Raw genomic sequence first — 19,026 nt, forward strand, 5'->3', positions numbered from 1 at the left:
CAAAAACGCTCTTGAATCTTTCAAATTTGGCAGGGCTGTTGACATAATCTCCGTGGTGTCAAATTCAAGACATTTATTTACACATAACAGGGAATTTAAGCAATATATAGTGCAGTGTGTGGTAACACTACACTAATAAGGAGCAAATATACAAATGAATGTGATAAAGCTGAACCACACAATTATGTCTTAACTTGAAAAGGCAGAACAAAGAGCACCATCTGCAGGATCTGTCGGGAATTATTAATCTTTTGCCAATGTTTATTCCAAAATGTAATCTTATAAAAATGGAACGTGGCTCTACTATCAGTGCATTGGAATGAGAACTATGTGACACGGGGTAGGAAGAAAAAAGGTGTACTGCGCCTTTAAGCAACAGCTCCAGCTCGTCAGGAAGCGGCTGGTGAGACTCATCCGCCGCGGGCAGATTCCCACTCCACCGTCCGACACGGTCCTAAACGCAGACCCCAGCCCTGATGCCTCCACGGCCGTGCGGTGTCCACGCCGTCCGTAGTCTGTCTACAAACTAATTCTTCGCCGGGGCTACTTCGGGGGACGATAATGCTGGATGGTTGCGCTCATGAAAATCACCCGAGACATATGTCGCCTGTTGGGGCTCGCCAGAGGTAAGAAACACTTTGCGTTAAAACTTTGGAAAGTCGAGCAAAAGTCGGCAAACAATCATCTTGATACCTTTGGCGAACACCCGCTAGTAGATGGACTCTTAACTCGTCGTTTTTCTGTTCGGAATGTGGAGATAAAAAGTGTGTTTTAATTAAGATGAGTCGCCAGTTACACCCTTTTTCCTCGCACCACCTTCAGTCAGTCCGTGCCATAAAAGTGAGCTAGCGCACTCCTTTAGGCCGACGTCACATTCCAAGGAATAATGAAACGTACAAGTGAAGTGTAGATAGAAATACAGTATGGCTTCATACTGAAACAATAATGAGGGGAGAGGGCGTAGGAATGACAACAATGCCTCAAATCGTTGGCAGAGCTCTGCAAGTAAATGCATTAAAACAAAACATTTGTGTTCTTGGCTATCACTGGGGATGGGAATTGATAAGATGTTGTCATTGGGTAGGGGAACGAAATTCATAATACCAGGGTTTTTCCTGGCTCAAATTGAGGTGGATGTGGTATCACCCTGACTATGATGGGTGACTACCGATACCACATATCAGTATCGGTGCCAATACAGTCTTATTTTTAAGTATCGGTACTCGCGGTAACCGATACCATTGGGCTGCCCTCCTGCGTCCATTTTACGATCAGGGACTAGAAATTAGAAATTATATGAATACAAAGTTGTCGTTAATTTTTGTCATTTCTTAACTACAGTCATGAAAAAAAATTCACCCACTAGTGCATATTAAAATTTATTCCTGCCGAGCTCAATCAACACAACTAGAGCGTTGTGTTGAGCAATATCAGTGGCGCTCAGGCTGGAAGTGGGTAGCAAATTAAGTGGAGGTGGCAGCCTCTGAATTCCGTACACAGGAAAAACCCTGAATACAAAGTAACGATATAATGTAGTTCATAGTTAATGCATGCTGTGAACTTATTTTAAAACCATCGGACCTTACGGACCTTTTAGGACCGCGGTTCACTTGTAGGCAATAAGTTGGACACATATGCTTAGTTAAATAAGTCTCCAATGCGAAAATTCAGTCTCAAAGAGACATACGAGGCAAATTTTCAGTTGCTAGTTGAAATTTAATTGTAAATACATAGAAATAGATTATTATTTTTTTTTAAATAACATAGCCAAGAATACTACTGCCAATTTCATGAACCAACCTCAATCCATTGTGCAACCGTTGTTACAAGCTAAGAGGAACATGAATGAAGTATTGTTTTGTCATAGAAAGCCATTATTACATTTACACGTCTAGTATGTCCTATTTCATAACAATTTTCAAACACATTCCAAAACATATATATATACTCATACTCTTATCTGCTTCTGATGTTTAACAGCAAACATCCTGGGTTATGTTTGTACAAAATACTTGCCGTAGCTGTAAAACATTTTTTTAATTGCTCCAGGAACAAAAGCACAAAATATACTACACATATTTCTTGTCGTACAGCGACGTTGTACTTTTAATGTGAGTTAAACCACACGCTAGTAGGAGTTTAAAGGACCCAAGGCCGAGTTCTTGTTGCAGCCCTGTTGTATTGTGCATTCTTGTGTTTTATTTCAGCCAAACACTCTCAGACCTGGAGAGACAGAAGCCCTTTTGTTGCTGCTGTCCGACCACCTTGGATGCTTGCTGCAAGAACATTCCACTCATACAAAAACGAAACCGAAAGTATGAGAGTAGATAGCTGGACATGGAATGCCCCCCCCCCCCTTTAAAAAAACTTTGTGAATGTTTTCAGGTCAAAAGGATTAAAAAGTGCTAAAAGAAGGGCAATGCAAAGTGTCTCATGAGTCACTCTGTGAGTCAGTTTTACATTTATTACTATTTTATCCTACCTGAGCAAACGGAAACCTGACACCGCACCAGTTCCCACATCTCGGTGTGTTTCCTCATCCTTTGTGTGCCCCCACTCGACTCCACTGTGAGCCGAAATCATCTGCGGGGTTTTCACAGTGGTGTTTCTGAGAAGAAGGTTCTCAATGTCAAACAAACACTGCAGTGGCGTGGACTTGACAGTTCAGTTTTCTGTGAATATGTCGGCCTTCCTGGATAGAAAACTATGACCTCATCTCTGCAATCTCCAAATGTGTCATTAGAGTCCATGTCACTGTACTTTCAATATAACAAGGAAGTCCTTTTTTATCTGCCATCTAGGTGGCCAGGCAACCTTGCAATCTGAGCCAATCAATCCTGACTTTTCATTATCTAATATTCCACCAGGCAGTACAGTATGCAGTAAAAATTGGACAATATTAGCATTAAGAGTTTAAGATCCATAAATCTCAGTTTGGTTAATCCTTAATGGTTGGGTACGATCCATCCAGAATCTCTGGTATACCTTTTGTTTATACAGTATTTCAAAACAACTTGTCCAATTGAAAATAATGGAAATTGAATCAATCCAGCATCAAACTGTCATTATAAAGCCTTTGTTATAGGTGTCCATATACAGGCACTGTTTTATGTAACATTTGAACATACTTGGCGTGAAAGTTAGATAAACACTTTAATAACGTTAAAATATTGTCATAAGCTAAAAAAAAAAAAAGTTATAATAATAATAATTAAAAAAAAAAACACTTCTTGATCAGCTACCAACCGGAGAGGCTACGCTCACTCATCCGCACTATCATTATTTATTTACCGAAACTGAAGAAGACACCTTTTGAATCGCAGTTTCTTCATGGCGGCATTGTGCCTGTCACAATGACAAAGGTGTTAACAGACAGAATGATAAAACCAGACATTGTTGTGAAAGCCACTTGTGTGGAAATTCCTGCTTTGGTAGGCGTGTCACACACACACTCAGGCAACCGTACACTGAGTGTTGAGACTCCTTCTATTAATTTGCCGGTGTTGTCAAGAGTAAAATAGACGAGAATTGTGGAAAAGTACTCTAAACTGTTAGAGTTAGCGGCTTTAGTGCCTCCTGCTACTTTGGAAAGTAATTCAAATGTGTTTTATTGTGGACAGTTGAAAAACTGCACAGAAATAAGCAGTTTATGGTTGCATATATTGTACATTATGATCCATTCTCTCCAATAGGTCCGCCTGCGCAGCAGCAGGATGAACAGGTGGACTATGGTGCTGCAGTCGCTGACCCAAATGATGCTGGGGCTTTGTCACAGGTAAATAAACAGTGTCACGCTGACAGGGCACTGTCAACGCTGTGTAGTTAAAAGTTTCATAGTGGCACTCTGACTGACTGTCTGCGTGTGCACGCACTCAGGATGCATTAAATGTTGAGGAGGATGAGAGGGTCGGACGCAGAGCAGAGCGACGCAAGACCAAGAAAAAGGTTAATGCACATACTTTGCTCCTTTTTAAACTTTAAGACACATTTAGAGCTCCTAATTCATTCTGAGGAGGGCCATATCTATCATATAGAATTAATTAGCGGTATAGAGTAATTGGATGAACATTGATTTTGCATCGTTAACCCTTGAGACACCTTGGTTCCCAACATGGTAATTTTTCGCACTTAATTTAAAAGTTAATGGGCTAAATTTTTGCCACATAGCTTTTAACAAGCTGACCTTCAAATGATTTAATTTAACATCTTCTGTAGGCGGCATGGCTTCATGATAGAGTGGCTGTCTCCCGGCCCTTGTGACCATGTTGAAGTGTCTTTGAGCAAGATATTGAACTACCAGTTGCTCCTGATGCTGCACCATTAGTTGGTGAATGTGAAGCACTTTGAGTGCCATAATAAGTGGAAAGGGGCTATACAAGTGAAATATCATTTATGGTTCTGTAGCAAACCTATTAGAAATAGTTGATTTTACACTCTAGGACCATTTGCAGCACCTTTGACTTCCATTAGAACACACACTTTTCCCATATACTGTAATCCTGATTGTGGTTGTAAAGTTCGATGGGAACTTTCACTGGTTCTTTTATCTTGAATGCTTGCTATACTAATAACAACAACCAGGAGACTGCATATTCTCAGTTAACTATTTAATATCAAGTACACAGCTGTGGAGCCTTATCTGCTGGACGCAGAAGAAGGCCTGCCCCACTTAAAATGGTCGCAAATCTGATACTACCTCGGCTGTCCACCCACGGTGGCCGGCCTAGCCTAGCAAATGTATAAATGTGTGACCTGATGGTTTTCACTGGTTTCTGCTGGATAAATGTGTGCCAGAGTGCAGATAGATAGGAAGACGCCAAGCCAGGTCGAGTGACAGCGACACAACGGTCTAGCTCAAGTCGCCTATTGAATCATTAAGAGCCCTAATCTAACATTATAATGCTTTTATCATGAAAACAGAATTAATCTCTCAGAGGTGGGTGATTGGGTGAATACAGCACGGTTGCTTCAGTGGACCGCACTGACTATAAATGGAAACGCTTTATGCTTCCTGTACAGTTGGTGGCAGCATACACCAACAACTGACAACTAATTAATGAGCTAAGAGGTCAGAAAGTAGCTTTGACTACTATAGACAATTTTACAGAGATGTTCTTGTTGCTGCCGACTCCAAGTGTGAACATCTAAATGTTTTTCCAGAAGCGTCGAAAACTCAAGAAGCCAAAACAAGTGAAGCAAAGCGACGAAGCTGACCAGGTAATCATTGTTTTCGACATCTGATTTTGCTGTGATATGTTGGATAGTAATAACATGGTCCTCCTTGCTAGGATGAAGAAGATAGAGGCGGCGAGTCGGAATTGGATGACAGTGATTCAGAAGCGGAAGCTCATCTGCAAAAAGAGGACAAAAAGGATGCAAAACCAGCTGCCTCATACAAGCTCGCTACCTCCACCGCCGCCACTTCCTCCAAAGAGCGTCAGAAGGCTCAATCAAATGAAGAGGTAGGAGCATGCTCATGTATTACTACTGTCCTTAACCCCTGGAGGGATGGGTGGGGTACGGCCCCCGAGTGTGTTTGATTTTTGATTTTTGATTGTAAATTATTACAACACTTCAGGAACTGTTATTTAAAAGTCCCAAAACTTTCAACCCATATTTTTTCATAACCTTTGTGTTCAACCAACATTACAATTATATATTTGTTTAACTATTAGGGGTGCTAAAAAAAAATCGATTCGGCGATATATCGCGATACTACATCGCGCGATTCTCGAATCGATTCAATAATCGGCAGAATCGATTTTTTTTTTTTTTTTTTTAGGATTCACACCTTGAGCATGGAAGAATGTTATATGAACGGCACATTAAGCCTTAATATTTTTATTTTAATGCTGTTCAAATGTGAAACAGATTGCAAACTGTTTGTGTACAGTGGCTCACGGTTATAAGCCTCAAGTTTTAGATAAATATATTCATACAAATCTTACAGTGTACATGTACAAATTTACTGATAGTATTTTCTAAATTTGAATGGAAAAAAATCGCAACAATCGACTTATAAATTCGTATCGGGATTCATCGGTATCGAATCGTGACCATTCGTATCGGGATTAATCGGTATCGAATCGAATCGTGACCTGTGAATCGTGATACGAATCGAATCGTCAGGTACTAGGCAATTCACACCCCTATTAACTATCATATAGGGCTGTATAGCCATCGAAGGTTTTAGTATTCATGTATCCCACTTAAAATTCTATCAAATAATCAGGTATTCAGATAAAATGCATACTTTTCCCATAACTGCCCAGCTCTCTCCTCCCCTGCTACATTCTTAGTCCCTAAGTCACTGTACAACATATCTTGCTGCGGTCCACAGGAGCCCGAGTGGGACATGAGCAGCGCCTTCTTTGCCAACGCTGCCAGCCACATGAAGCCGAAAGGCGCGCGCCGCAAGTCCAAAGAGAAAAAAGACAACGAAGCCAGAAAGGAGGTACTTGTACAGTCATCCGGCATAATGACTCGGGCGTGTGTCACATAATGTTTGTGTGGCACTACTGGTGCGTTTGTAACTCTCGGTGGTGCAGTCTAATGTGCAAAAACTAGACTTTGGACCACCTTTAAAAAACAGCTGCTGGGGTGTGCACGTTTGGGATGGTCATTTGACTGGATTTCCTTGATAGACTATGCAGCAAAGTGTTTAAAAAAAAAAAAAAACTCGTTCAATGCCTGCCATTTGCACTGATCATAAACCAAATATTTTGGTTGTGACATCAAAGAAGCAAAACATTATACTCTCAGTTCTCTGTAAAATTTATTGCAAACTACAGTCAAACTTGCATCATAATAGGTTATGATATAAAGAAAATATTAAATCCTGATTAATTTGGTAATAATTGAAATCACGATTAAGACGATTATTTGTTTTTTGGTACAAAACAAGAAAATGTTCAAGCGTAAAAAATGTTAGGAGAAATAAATGTAATTGAAACACTAATTATTAGGGGTGTGAATTGCCTAGTACCTGACGATTCGATTCGTATCACGATTCATAGGTCACGATTGGATTCCATACCGATTAATCCCGATACAAATTTACAAGTCGATTGTTGCAATTATTTTTATTTAAATTTAGTGAATACTAATCAGTAAATTTGTACAGTGTAAGATTTGTATAAAAATTTATTATTTATTTATCTGAAACTCAGTCTTATACAGGTTGTAATCTGTTTCATGTTTGAACAGCATTAAAATAAAATATTAAGGCTTAATGTTCCATTAATATAACATTCCTCCATGCTTAAGGTGTGAACCCTAAGACGTTTTGGTGAATATTTTTACATCAAAAATGGATATTTAAAAATCGATGCGGCCACCTATTGGATCGATTCGAGAATTGCGCGATGTAATATCGCGATATATTGCCGAATCGATTTTTTTTTTTAACACCCCTACTAATTAAACTAATTAAATTAATGTAAGTTTCTTTTGACTAAACACGATTTATTTATTAGTTATTTTAAAATAAAAAAAATGTAGAAATTTGTACAAATTAAACAACTCAAAATTAATAATAGTCCTAGTTGAATAGTTGAAATACCTCTCTGGCAACGTCACTCAAAACTGAGCTTTTTCAAGACGGGATTACTTTTACATTAGGAGGTCTGCCATGTACAGTATTTCATTGAGCAACTGAAGTTATGGCTAATGACTGCATATTTACTGTATTTTCTTTATATTGTACATTATCTGCCTATAATTACATATAAGTTTGTGGCAGTGAATTTAAAGTGAGCATGTTGATGCCTTTGCAGACAAAGGTAACTGACATCATGACGAAGAAAAGCACATCACTTGCCGGTAAATATTGACCGAAAATAACATGAAATGTACATGTATGCGTGGACTTAGCAAGCATATTTCTTCACTGTAGAAAAGGGAATAAAGCTAGTGCAAGAGGGGCAGTACTTACAAGCAGCCCGAATGTTTACAGAAGCCATCAAATGTGATCCAAATGATTACAGGTGCGTCCCCCTCTCGTTTATTTGTTGTTATTCCTTTAAATGCCTACAAAACGGCATGCGTGCTAGCAATGGATGTTGTGATTGAAAATTATGTTGCCGCAGGTTCTTTGGAAATCGTTCTTACTGCTATTACTCCTTGGAGCAGTACCTTCAGGGCCTAGCAGACGCCGAACGCTCCATCCAGCTGGCTCCAGACTGGGCCAAAGGACACTTCCGCAAGGGCAGTGCCCTCATGGGCTTGCAGGTGGATATTGGCACCGTCTGCACTCACGTTTCTCAATGTATCGCTTTTCAATTGAAAATAATTGTTTGCCATCTGCATGCGAACGTCTCTTAGAGGTACAGTGAGGCGGAGAAGGCAATGGAGCAGGTGCTAAAACTGGACAAAGACTGTGAAGAGGCTGTCAATGAACTCTATAACTGCAAAGTGCTGCAATTGATGGTGAATACCAGTGAAAATGATTTGATTTCATGTATAAAGAAGTCATTGTGTGACGACATCCTGCTTCCTGTGCTTCAGGAGCATGGTTTCGAGGAAGTGGAGAGTGCAATGCTGCTGGAGAAATTCTCAACGGTGCAAGCTGTTTTGGCATCTTATTCTGATGCTACTGGAGGTTAATTGCCACTCTTGTGACATGAGCAATTATTTTGGCTGGAGTCCCTTCATCGAGCTTTTGTTTTACTTGTTTTGCAGCCGCAATCCAAGATCAGTCACTTGTACAATATGGGTAATGTGATATATACTCACGTCACTGAAAAGCATTTTAATACTTGCATTGTTATTGGTTAACAGAGTTTAAGACATCTGGCAACGGACGTGCATGACAATGCAAACTGGTTGGTTTTCGTTATTTGTTGTCATTTCACATTTGCTCTGTTTTTGCTCCACCAGCCCTTGCCCATCTCTGTGGGTCGGAAATGTGACGACGGAGCTAACAGAAAAACACCTAAGGGATGTTTTTAGAATGTACGTTAAAATATTGTATTAGTTATTGATATAATTTTATGGCAACAATGTATAATAATAGGACCAATAACATGGCAACGATCATGTCGGCTTACTGTACTGGTTGTGGCTAATATGCAAAATGTACTGTTTACAGTTGTATGCAATGTTTGTACAAGCACAAATAACAGACTTATAGCCATTGGCACTTCAAATAGAAAATGTTTGTAAATCTAATATTTGACAACTTGCTTGTCCTCTATACACGACAGGTATGGCGAGATCGAGAGCATCCGTGTGCTGCATGAGAGGTTTTGCGCTTTTGTTAATTTCAAGAATACCAGTGACGCCGCCTGCGCCATGGACAAGCTCAACGTGAGTACAGTGTGGCTTCTTTATCGCTGTCACAAAAGAAACAAAGTCCATTTACAGTTTCTCTCCCTCCCACAGGGTTATTTTATTGAGAACACACGATTAGTGGTGCGCTATCCGGACCGGCGCCCTCAGCGACTCCTTCCTATTCCACTCAACGTCGCACAGCAGGCAGCTGCTGCTGGGTAAGAAGCACGGCATTGTATGCTGGTACCTACCTTGATTTATGAGATTATTTCATCCACGCTACTAACGTAAAAGACACGTCATTCAATCATCTCCTCATTGAAATTAATGTAATGCCATTTCTCACTTCCAGACTGGTAAAAATGTTTTTTTTGTTTTTTTTGTTTTTTCTAACTCAGAAAAATACCATTCGACATTAAGTATTGTGTGCTATAACATCATATAGAAATAGCAAAATTGAATAGAATCTAGAGGAGTAAATAATTTTTGCACCATGATTTCATACTTTAATTCTGCTCCTTTTGGTGTGTTGTGCCATAGTCACCAGAGGGCAGTGTAATACCTCTACATACTACGTGTAGAATTAAGGGGATACTTGACTCTGTGAGCCATTTTCAGCAGTGAAAAGTTAATATGTTGTCCAGAATAAATTTGATAACTTCATTATTTTTCATGTGCAATTAATATATTAAACAAAATAATTTTGCCACTTGCTTACCTTCTTGGAAGTAGGTAATGACCAATCATGGCTCACCTGTTTTCTGGGTTTGGTCAGTGAACTGAGCCATGATTGGTCATTACCTGCTTCCTCAGCACAGGCGATGTCATCTTCAGTCGACAGTGGAAAAATTAGTTTTTCAAGGTTATCACATTAATTAGGGGTGTGAATTGCCTAGTACCTGATGATTCGATCTGTATCACGATTCATAGGTCACGATTCAATTCGATACAGATTAATCCCGATACGAATTTACAAGTCGATTGTTGCGATATTTTTTACTCAAATTTATAAAATACCATTCAGTTAATTTATATGTACACTGTAAGATTTGTATGAAAAGGTATTATTATCTTCTAACTGTGAGCCACTGTATGTAACAAACAGGTTTAACAACATTTTTCACGTTTGAACAGCATTGAAATAAAATATTAAGGCTTTATGTTCCATTAATAGAACATTCTTCCATGCTTAAGGTGTGAAAGTTAGACGTTTTGTTTAATATTTTTCCATCAAAAATGGATGTTAAAAAAATCGATTCGGCTGCCTATTGAATCGATTCGAGAATTGCGTGCTGTAGTATCGCGATATATTGCCGAATCGATTTTTTTTTAACGCCCCTAACATTAATTATACACAAAATATTAACTTTTATACTGCTGAAAATGGCTCAATGAGTCAAGTACCCCTTTAATAATGCAACATTTAAGAACAGTGTTGCAAATAAGATGCTGTAATATATTAGTCATTTTTCACTGAACATAAAGATGCTAGTTTTTTTTAAGCATGGCGATGGTATTTCTATAACGTGTTAGCATGAAGCTATTTAACGACATGGTTTGATCCAATACACAACATTCAATTCTCCTCATTTCATGTGTAGTTTTACAATAAAATTCAACTTGGGAGTGTCCGGGAATGGCAAAAAACAGTTCGAAGTAATCATTTGGCTTTTTATTTGTTGACTTTGCTGCCATCATCTAGCTCCAAATTTTCCTCGTAACTCGAGAGATATATGGCCGAGCGATAGCTTGTTTCTTAATGAAACTCACAAGTCAAGGTAGCACTGTATTTTATTTTATTTTTGTCTTCATACATATACTCCCAATTTATTGACCTGCCCTCAGACCACGGCGGCGAGGCCCCGTGAACGGAGACGAGTGTTACTTCTGGAGAACCACAGGTTGCCATTTCGGAGACAAGTGTCGCTACAAACACATTCCCGATCACAAAGGAAGCGACAGGAAGCCGTGGCAGCCTTAATTAAACGCACGCTTCTTCCTAGTTTACAGAACACCAGGATGGTGTTTGGTACGGTACTAAGCGGAACGGCATCTCTCGACTAGTATGTAACATACCCTGGTAAAAATGGAGCACTTAAAGTCAAGGTCAGTGCCAGCACTCAGGTTCAAATGCACGAGAAGTCAAGCATGTGCTACAATGACATTGACCACAAAACAAGGGAGCAACATCATCACCTCACGGTGACATCATGGCACATGCTGGATTTTCTGTGCCGTAAGCTAACCTCACAGACGCACGGGCCGACGTTTTCTCTTGGTTCGCGTCTCTACAGCAGTGAACAAATGATTGTATTAGTTTATACAAAAAAAAAAAAAAAAAGTATAAGGACACACTGAAAGAATATGAGTTTGAAGGTGAAATTTATAAGAATAGAACACATTTTCTGCTATGTCACTCAAGTCCAAACCTTAAAATGTGAATGTCATAATTGCAATTTGTTTTTAATCATAAAATTCTGATTTAGTCTCATAAAATGAAAAACTTTTGTAAGATTACAACTTTAATAGTACAAGTTTGTTGTTTCGTGGAACGGCCACCTTTTTTGCGACGGATGACTCATCCTCATACAATGTCTTTTTTTTTCTTTTTTTTTTCCCTCCAAGTCCAATTTCATGCTCGTAATGTGACACGTTACATGGATGACACCTTAATTCTCAGATGTGAAATGACTGTTTTTCCTTTCATGTATTATTTCCATTTTACTCTTTACTTGTACTATGATTTTTGTTTTTTCTTTTCAATGTGGCCTTAATACGAACGGATGAAACATTAGAATTGTACTTATCAGCCTCCCCTTTTAAACGGGACTCATTGATTTTGTCGTTATCTTCCTGTCCAACAACAGTCTTTCGTTAGAGCTTCAAATAACAAAACAACAAAAACACTTGAATTTAGTGCCAAGCTGCCTTGATTATTACAGCCACAGTAATAAAAACAAAACAAAAAACAAACTTACAGGGACCCAATACTACAGTAATCTTTGTATCCAATAACAGCCTTTTTTATTTTACTTTTTTTTTTTTTTTTTTTTAATGCAGTGCGCCTCGTTAGAGCTCATCACTGCTGAATCTATGCAAAAAGAAGAATGCTGACCTTTTTTTTGACAAATAAACACACACTCTTTCTCTCTCTTTCTGGCATGAAGCTATTCGTCGACCCTGTTGCCGTGTCGAGTAAAGCCTGCAAGGACACCACATTTGTTTTAGACAGTGCAGTTAATGAAAAGCAATGTTTTGCAACAGTCAGTATTTCGTTGAACCAAAGAATCTGGTGGCTCTGAATGGGGTAAGGGGAAAAAAAGGCCTTTGTGGCATGGAACAATTTCCAGTTTAAATCCTCACTACATTCTTAAGTAAAAGTGACAGTATTTATTTCCTATTTATACCTGTTCATTTCTTTTTGTCCTGCCACACTAATTAAGAACAGGTTTGTTGAGTACAAATTATATTAATGTTAGACAAGCATTCTTATTAAGCACACTTTCATTCTAACACTGTTTGTGGCACTTCGGCTCCTCGGTTATTTTCTGTCTTTATGTAAAAAAAAAAAAGAAAAAAAAAAGAATTGGACACCAGACTTGAAGAATTATCACACATGCTTTATATACTTGTATGTGTTCATGTCAGCTGCTCATGTTTGTAAGTTTGACATTACTTGGCTTTGTTGTTGCTTTTAATTTTTCATTTCATCCATTTTCCAAGAGTATTTCAGGAAAAGGGCATTTTCAATTTTTCAATTTCAATATGTACACTTAGTAACCTGAGCACTGCGTTGTTTGTTGTTAATTTGTCAAATATTTTGTATTATCGTCACTGCACTGCAATAAAGACTGTTTTGTAAATGTTTTTCAGCTCCCTGTCTTAATGTAAGGAATTGCTTTTTGTGATTTTTTTTTTCTTGCTTCCACCGGGTGGCAGTGTTGATCATGCTAAGTTTCCACAGGTTCCTGCTTCTCAGTCCATGCTGATTATCGTAAATGCGTTGTATTGGGATGAGGTCAGCTCTGCAGGCAGGCCAGTCAAGTTTTTCAATACCAAACTCTGCTATCCATGTTCATATACAGTAAAAATATAGACATTGCTAGCATTCTGGATAAGTTACATTGCAGCAGCATCACACAAGATAGAATGTCAATGTACAGACAGTGTTTTAAGCACAAAAACAAGTTAGACATTGTATATCGACCCTATAAAGAGTTTCACAACTACTTTGACTCAGTAAGCCTAGGCTGTGAATATTAGTTGTTTACGCTTGTAAATGGCATGTGTTATCATAAGCAAGCAATTTTGAGGCAAATTTTTCAATACACAAAGTGTGATTCTTTGTTTCATGTTTAGTTTTGGCAGGGACGTTCGCCTGGGAGTAGAAGCTTCATTTTGTAAGAATTGTTGACTATCTGCCTAAGTGAGTTGAGTTCACTGCCACTATTCATTCTGGCTATATCTAGTTTGTGCTTGTAAGATGAAGCAAAAAAGGAATCGTCTAAATTATGTCTTGTACCTTAAAAAAAAAAAAAAAAAATCTAAAAAGTTGGGTTACTTGTATCTTGAGGCACCACTTCTCTTGACCTTGTAAGCTGCATGACTTTAGAGGTGTGTTTAAATGCTCACCCAATTCCAGGAATATTTGACTTTTGAGGTTCCGCTGTACACAACCCTGCACAAGTGCCCCCGCATATCCGTTCTTTGATTTGACTGTAAAAGTCTGACCAACTTTTCAGGGAGCGGGGGGTGCTGCGGCCATGTGGAAAGGCAGCTTGTTTATTGTTGGAGAGCATGTCTGCATTTGATGCCTCTGCAGATTGCGGCACAGGGCAACACAAGATCTGTTGCGGTGATTACAGAGGTAAAAAAAAAAAAGAGAGCAGCAGCATAGTGGCGTAGTGGTTAGCATGTATGCCTCTCAGTGTCAAGTTCAGTCTGGCTTTCTTGCATGTTCTGCCTCGTGTGTGAGAATAAGCGAGACACAGCATCCATACAACGCACACATGCACAGCACTGCTATTTTAGGCAACTTCACTCACTTTCCTCTGATTTGGTCTCGCTAATAGGGGGTCTGATTTTCCTGAATGGCTTTACCAGTCAGGGCGGGACCACCGGCCTGCCACCCAGTCCCCCACCATCACATGCACTCGCACACGCAAACATCCCAATTACAGCCTTTTTACACATGTGCACCAAAAGTCACACATGCAAGGCAGCAACGTAGAACTCTGCATGGACGCAAAGTGCGTCTAAGAATAAACCAGACTGCCTTAAAAAAGGGTGCCGCTGAGGTTTACTTGAAACCTGAAATAGTTCATCAACACAACTCCCCAAGGCCAAACTTGACCATGAAGCTAATTTGGTAGCAGATGACTCAAAAAATAAATAAACAGATTTAAAGATATGTGACGGGTTCCAAGTTACACTAGGAAAAAAAACAAAAGAACAACGGGAATCCGGACCGTCACGTTTGCCTCTGTGTCTTTCTACTTCCTGTAGCGTGATGATAAGTTTGACAATAGTAACATACTCTTGGCTCGGGTTGATATGTCGCTTTCTCATCAGTCACGTTCACCGTAGCTACATTTGAGGTTGGGGCTATTTTGAACGTCGGTGGTTTGCGGTGCTTTCGACAAGGAAATATCTATGCTGTAGTACGGGGAACTTCTTGCAACTCTGGATGTTTGAATCTATTCTGGAAGCGAGGACTTCCTGTTGGTCAGACGCATGTTCACCCCACATGCACTTGTGTAATGCGCGTTTGCGTTAGCTTTTGTAAAAGTGTAAAACCCGGCCAATCAGAGAGAGAGGTGTGAAAAGGTCGAGTCGGAAAGTTGCGTAACCTAGTTGACGATACAAATAGACACTTCCAGTGTGACGTCACGTTGAAGTGCGCCCCTAGCGGTGGGGGTCAGGGCGTCAATGCGAGTAAATTAGAAAACAATCAGTGTGAGCTAGAAAATAGGTCAAATACTTCATCCAAAGATGATGCCAAATTTGTTTTCATGAAAATTAATTTCAATCGGAGTCTCTAAATGTTCAAATATATTTAAGTACATATTAAGCACAGGGGAGATTTTTGCACATAATGTGCCGTTTATTAAGAATGTATAAAATGTACAAAAAAAAAACTCAGCACTGTTTAACTTGAATGAACTTGCACGCACACACATAGATACTGTATTCATGCAATTACAGTACTTTTATCAACATAACATTATAATATTAACATAGTGCAAATTTGTATTACAGTATGACTAAAGGTCATGTCTAAGTGCCAAACTCTCCTTGTCGTTTCATTTTTCACACACCCTATGAAAAATAAATTTATTACTCCAACTACTACTTCATTTACAACCACAGAATTTATTAATGTGATTAATTAATAATAATGTTAATAAATCCACCACTTCTACAGGACTATCTCAGAAAACTAGAATATCGGGATAAAGTCCTTAATTTTCTGTAATGCAATAAAATAAACAAAAATACCATACATTCTGGATTCATTATAAATCAAATGAAATATTGCAAGCCGTTTATTATTTTAATATTGCTGATTATGGCTTACAGCTTAAACAAAACTTAAAGTCGAGCTCTTAATTGATGCGTATGAAACTAATTTTCCCAAAACGACAAGAGATGATAACCATCAAAAATCTAGTAGTTTAACATTAACTGTTTGACCCCCCTTGGTTGATTCTGAGCACAACCTCATCCCAGTTTAAGAGGGTGTGCACACTTGTGCAACTTGTTTTAACTTCCCCTTTTCGAAAAGATAAAAAAAAAAAAAATGCAAAGGAGTTTTATAGATTATGGGTCACATTCATGGTGGAATTTTTTTTTTTTTTTTTTTAAATCACAAAGACCTGGCATTTGAACAGGGGTGTGTAGACTTTTTTTTTTTCTTTTATATCCCCAAACACCCCAAATATAAGGCCCACGGGCCGGATCAGGCCGGCAAAGGGGTTTAATTTGGCCCGTGAGATAATTTTGTAAATTTAAAATAAATAAATAAATAAATAAAAATTGTGATGCCAGACTAATAAATCAGCCGGCCACAATTCAAACATAAATGCATAATTTTACAAGCATTCCTCAGATGAGCAATGCAACTTGTACAAGGAATCGTCCTAGATGTCATTATTTTACACAGAACCTAAAGTTACGGTTTGTTTAAATTTTTCTGAAAAAAAAAAAAAAAAAAAAATCATTGACCGACAAACCTGTAAATACGACACAAATTCAATTACTGGTAACACAAATACAAATGACAAGAATTAACGTCCTTAGAACTTCATTAACTGCACCATACATTGCATTCTGCGAACAATATATATGCAAAACAGGTAGATTTAACACATCCGGAACTCATTCAGGCAAAGTGTTGCCGTGTTCCATTGGCATTCGTGTTACTTTTTTGGAACAATAGATTACAGCTGAGCTCCGTAATTTAGGGCACAAATAGCGAAAATCTGCGTAGAATTGACGGCAATTATTTTTATGTTATATACCATTATTTTACTGATTCGGCCCACATGGTCATATATTTTCCTCCATGTGGCCCCTGAGCTAATATGAGTTTGACACCCCTGCCCAAGAGGCTGAACCTTGAAGCGATGCCTCATTATTGTGACATTACATCTTTATCCGCTAAGGTTTACTGCCAAAAGTCATTGTGCTACTGTGAAAACAACTGGCAAACACGTTGTTCCTTTGTGAATGGAAAGAAATTGTTTCCATTGACTTGACTCCGCACTACAATTACACCCATCCGCAAAAACAACCCAAGCCAGCTGTGTTATTCACGGCAAGCGCACGAAGTCGGGCCTCCTATCTCGTCAATAAACGCACAATCTGAAGCTTTATGTTTGTTGCACGAGCGCGATGTGAAGGGGAAGGAGGGAGGGAGGGAGAGAGGGAGTCAGGGAGGAGATATATGGAAAAGGAGGGATTGAATTGAGAGGAGATTTGTTAACAGACACACTCCTTCACTCGAGACGTCCACGACTGCACGCACACACACTTTGCTGCTTGTCAGGTCAGTGAACTTTCACCTTGCCATTTCAATATTTCACATTTCTTGTACTGGCTACATTTGTATTCACGTGTAGTATCAGGTGTTTTGGAATAAATTTTTTTTCACACTTTGAAGCATCAGTGCTATAGTTTCAAAGTTGTTTTTGTTCTTTTATCGCCGGTGTTGTCACTGTGACTCGCAATGATTTACTTGTGGAGTCCCCGCGCTTGTTAACCTCCAATTAAGACTTTTCCCGCCGGTTTGTTGATTTTGCATGCTGTTTGCAATACAAACAGGCACTTAACTTATCTTCAATGAGTGACTGGATTAAGCGTGTAGTTGAATACATCAAGTTTACGTTCATAGAAAAAAGTTTGTTTCAATTATACATAAGCATAATTGTTGGTTTTATTCTGCAACCGAGGGGGCACCCGGCTTGATTGTCCAGAAGATGTCATTGTTGCTCTTTTAAAAATGAGGCCTCTTCTCATCTCTAATCGTTCAGCATTCTACAGCGCTATTCACAAAAAAAAAAAAAAAAAAAAAAAAAAAAAGACGCATTCACCCAATTCTGAATCTAAACCCACCTGTCTTCTATGACAAAATTATGACTTTTCATATTGTATAACTATAAAAAAGAAGTATAATTAAATGCATTTGGAAGCTCTGTAGCGCATAGGGAAGTAGACAGTGAGGCTTAGTGAAGATGAGTCGACCTTATGTGTCACACTTTTTAACTGTCATGCAAAGGTAAAAAGAAGTCAACCGCTGCCTATAATTATATACAATGATATTTAGCAGTGGGGGGCAGTACGGTGGGTTAGTGGTTGGTGTGTCTGACTCACAGTGATCAGGTTTAGGGTTCGACTCGGGTGGGGTTTGCATGCTCTCCTCGTGCTTGTGTGGGATTATGTGGTCATGCAATGCAAACATACCTGTTGTGAATCTTGGGTACATTGAAGATTAAATTGTTTATAGACACGAATGTCATGTTTTTACATTCGAAAAATGACGGTCAAAAGTAGCCCAATTATGGGTTAAAAGGGGACACTCCACTTCTTAGGTCAATTTGACCTTTTTTTTTTGTGGGTTATTCATTTCACGGTTGGTCCAATTTGACCCATTATTGTGTAATTTTTGACCCAACAGTTTTTGATGTGTAATAAGTTCTAACCTAGAAAACGATCTGCCACTTTTAATCATGCTGTAAGAAAATTCATAGTGAGTCTATAAACTATCCGTCCATCCATTTTCTGAACCGCTTACTCCTTACAATACTCCTTACAATGGTCGCGGGGTGCTGGAGCCTATCTCAGCTGGCTTTGGGCAGTAGGCGGGGTACACCCTGAACTGGTCTCCAGCCAATCACAGTCCATAAATTATTTGAGGCAGTAATGTGACCTTAAAATAACTGATGGAGTGCAGACCAGGTGCCATTTTGTGCACTCTTAAAAGTGCTGGCTTGAAAGTAACCCAATGAAATAACTAAATATAATAAACCCAACTTTGGGTGACAGCAAGCCAATCTGCTCAAAACACACTTTTAGCATTTGTGTAGCGACTCCAAGCAGCCTTGTCCCTTCCGAGAGTGAGACGGTGGGTCCTGTATTTGCTGACGCGCTGTGTTGCGATGTCGGCTTGTCAGAAAAAAAAAAGAGGCACGAGTCTTGAATGCTCTTTGGTGGATTTAATCAGCTTTTTATGGTGAATGGTGCAGAATCGCCATACAG

The 19,026-nt window shown here is 39.0% G+C and overlaps 1 protein-coding gene across 1 annotated transcript; it reads left to right on the forward strand.

The window, feature by feature from the left end:
• Window positions 1–371: 371 nt before the first annotated feature.
• LOC144001481 (uncharacterized) lies at window positions 372–13,137 on the forward strand. Its single transcript, XM_077495823.1, has 16 exons — window positions 372–626; window positions 3,693–3,775; window positions 3,877–3,945; window positions 5,161–5,217; window positions 5,289–5,462; window positions 6,341–6,454; window positions 7,776–7,821; window positions 7,895–7,985; window positions 8,088–8,229; window positions 8,323–8,427; window positions 8,506–8,599; window positions 8,680–8,713; window positions 8,878–8,952; window positions 9,204–9,306; window positions 9,382–9,488; window positions 11,116–13,137. Exons 1-16 carry the CDS (start codon window positions 569–571, stop codon window positions 11,249–11,251), a joined length of 1,488 nt encoding a protein of 495 aa, XP_077351949.1. The 5' UTR covers window positions 372–568; the 3' UTR covers window positions 11,252–13,137.
• The last annotated feature ends 5,889 nt before the right edge of the window (window positions 13,138–19,026 follow it).

Source organism: Festucalex cinctus, chromosome 14 (assembly GCF_051991245.1).
Source record: "Festucalex cinctus isolate MCC-2025b chromosome 14, RoL_Fcin_1.0, whole genome shotgun sequence".
NCBI lineage: Eukaryota > Metazoa > Chordata > Actinopteri > Syngnathiformes > Syngnathidae > Festucalex > Festucalex cinctus.

What these genes read in the sequence shown, in the direction of transcription:
- LOC144001481 (XM_077495823.1), top strand. Translation starts at nt 569, where the DNA reads ATGGTTGCGCTCATGAAAATCACCCGAGACATATGTCGCCTGTTGGGG. An exon ending in ATGCTGGGGCTTTGTCACAG is followed by an intron (nt 3,776 to 3,876) that starts GTAAATAAACAG and finishes GCACGCACTCAG; the next exon opens with GATGCATTAAATGTTGAGGA. An exon ending in CTAAGGGATGTTTTTAGAAT is followed by an intron (nt 8,953 to 9,203) that starts GTACGTTAAAAT and finishes TATACACGACAG; the next exon opens with GTATGGCGAGATCGAGAGCA.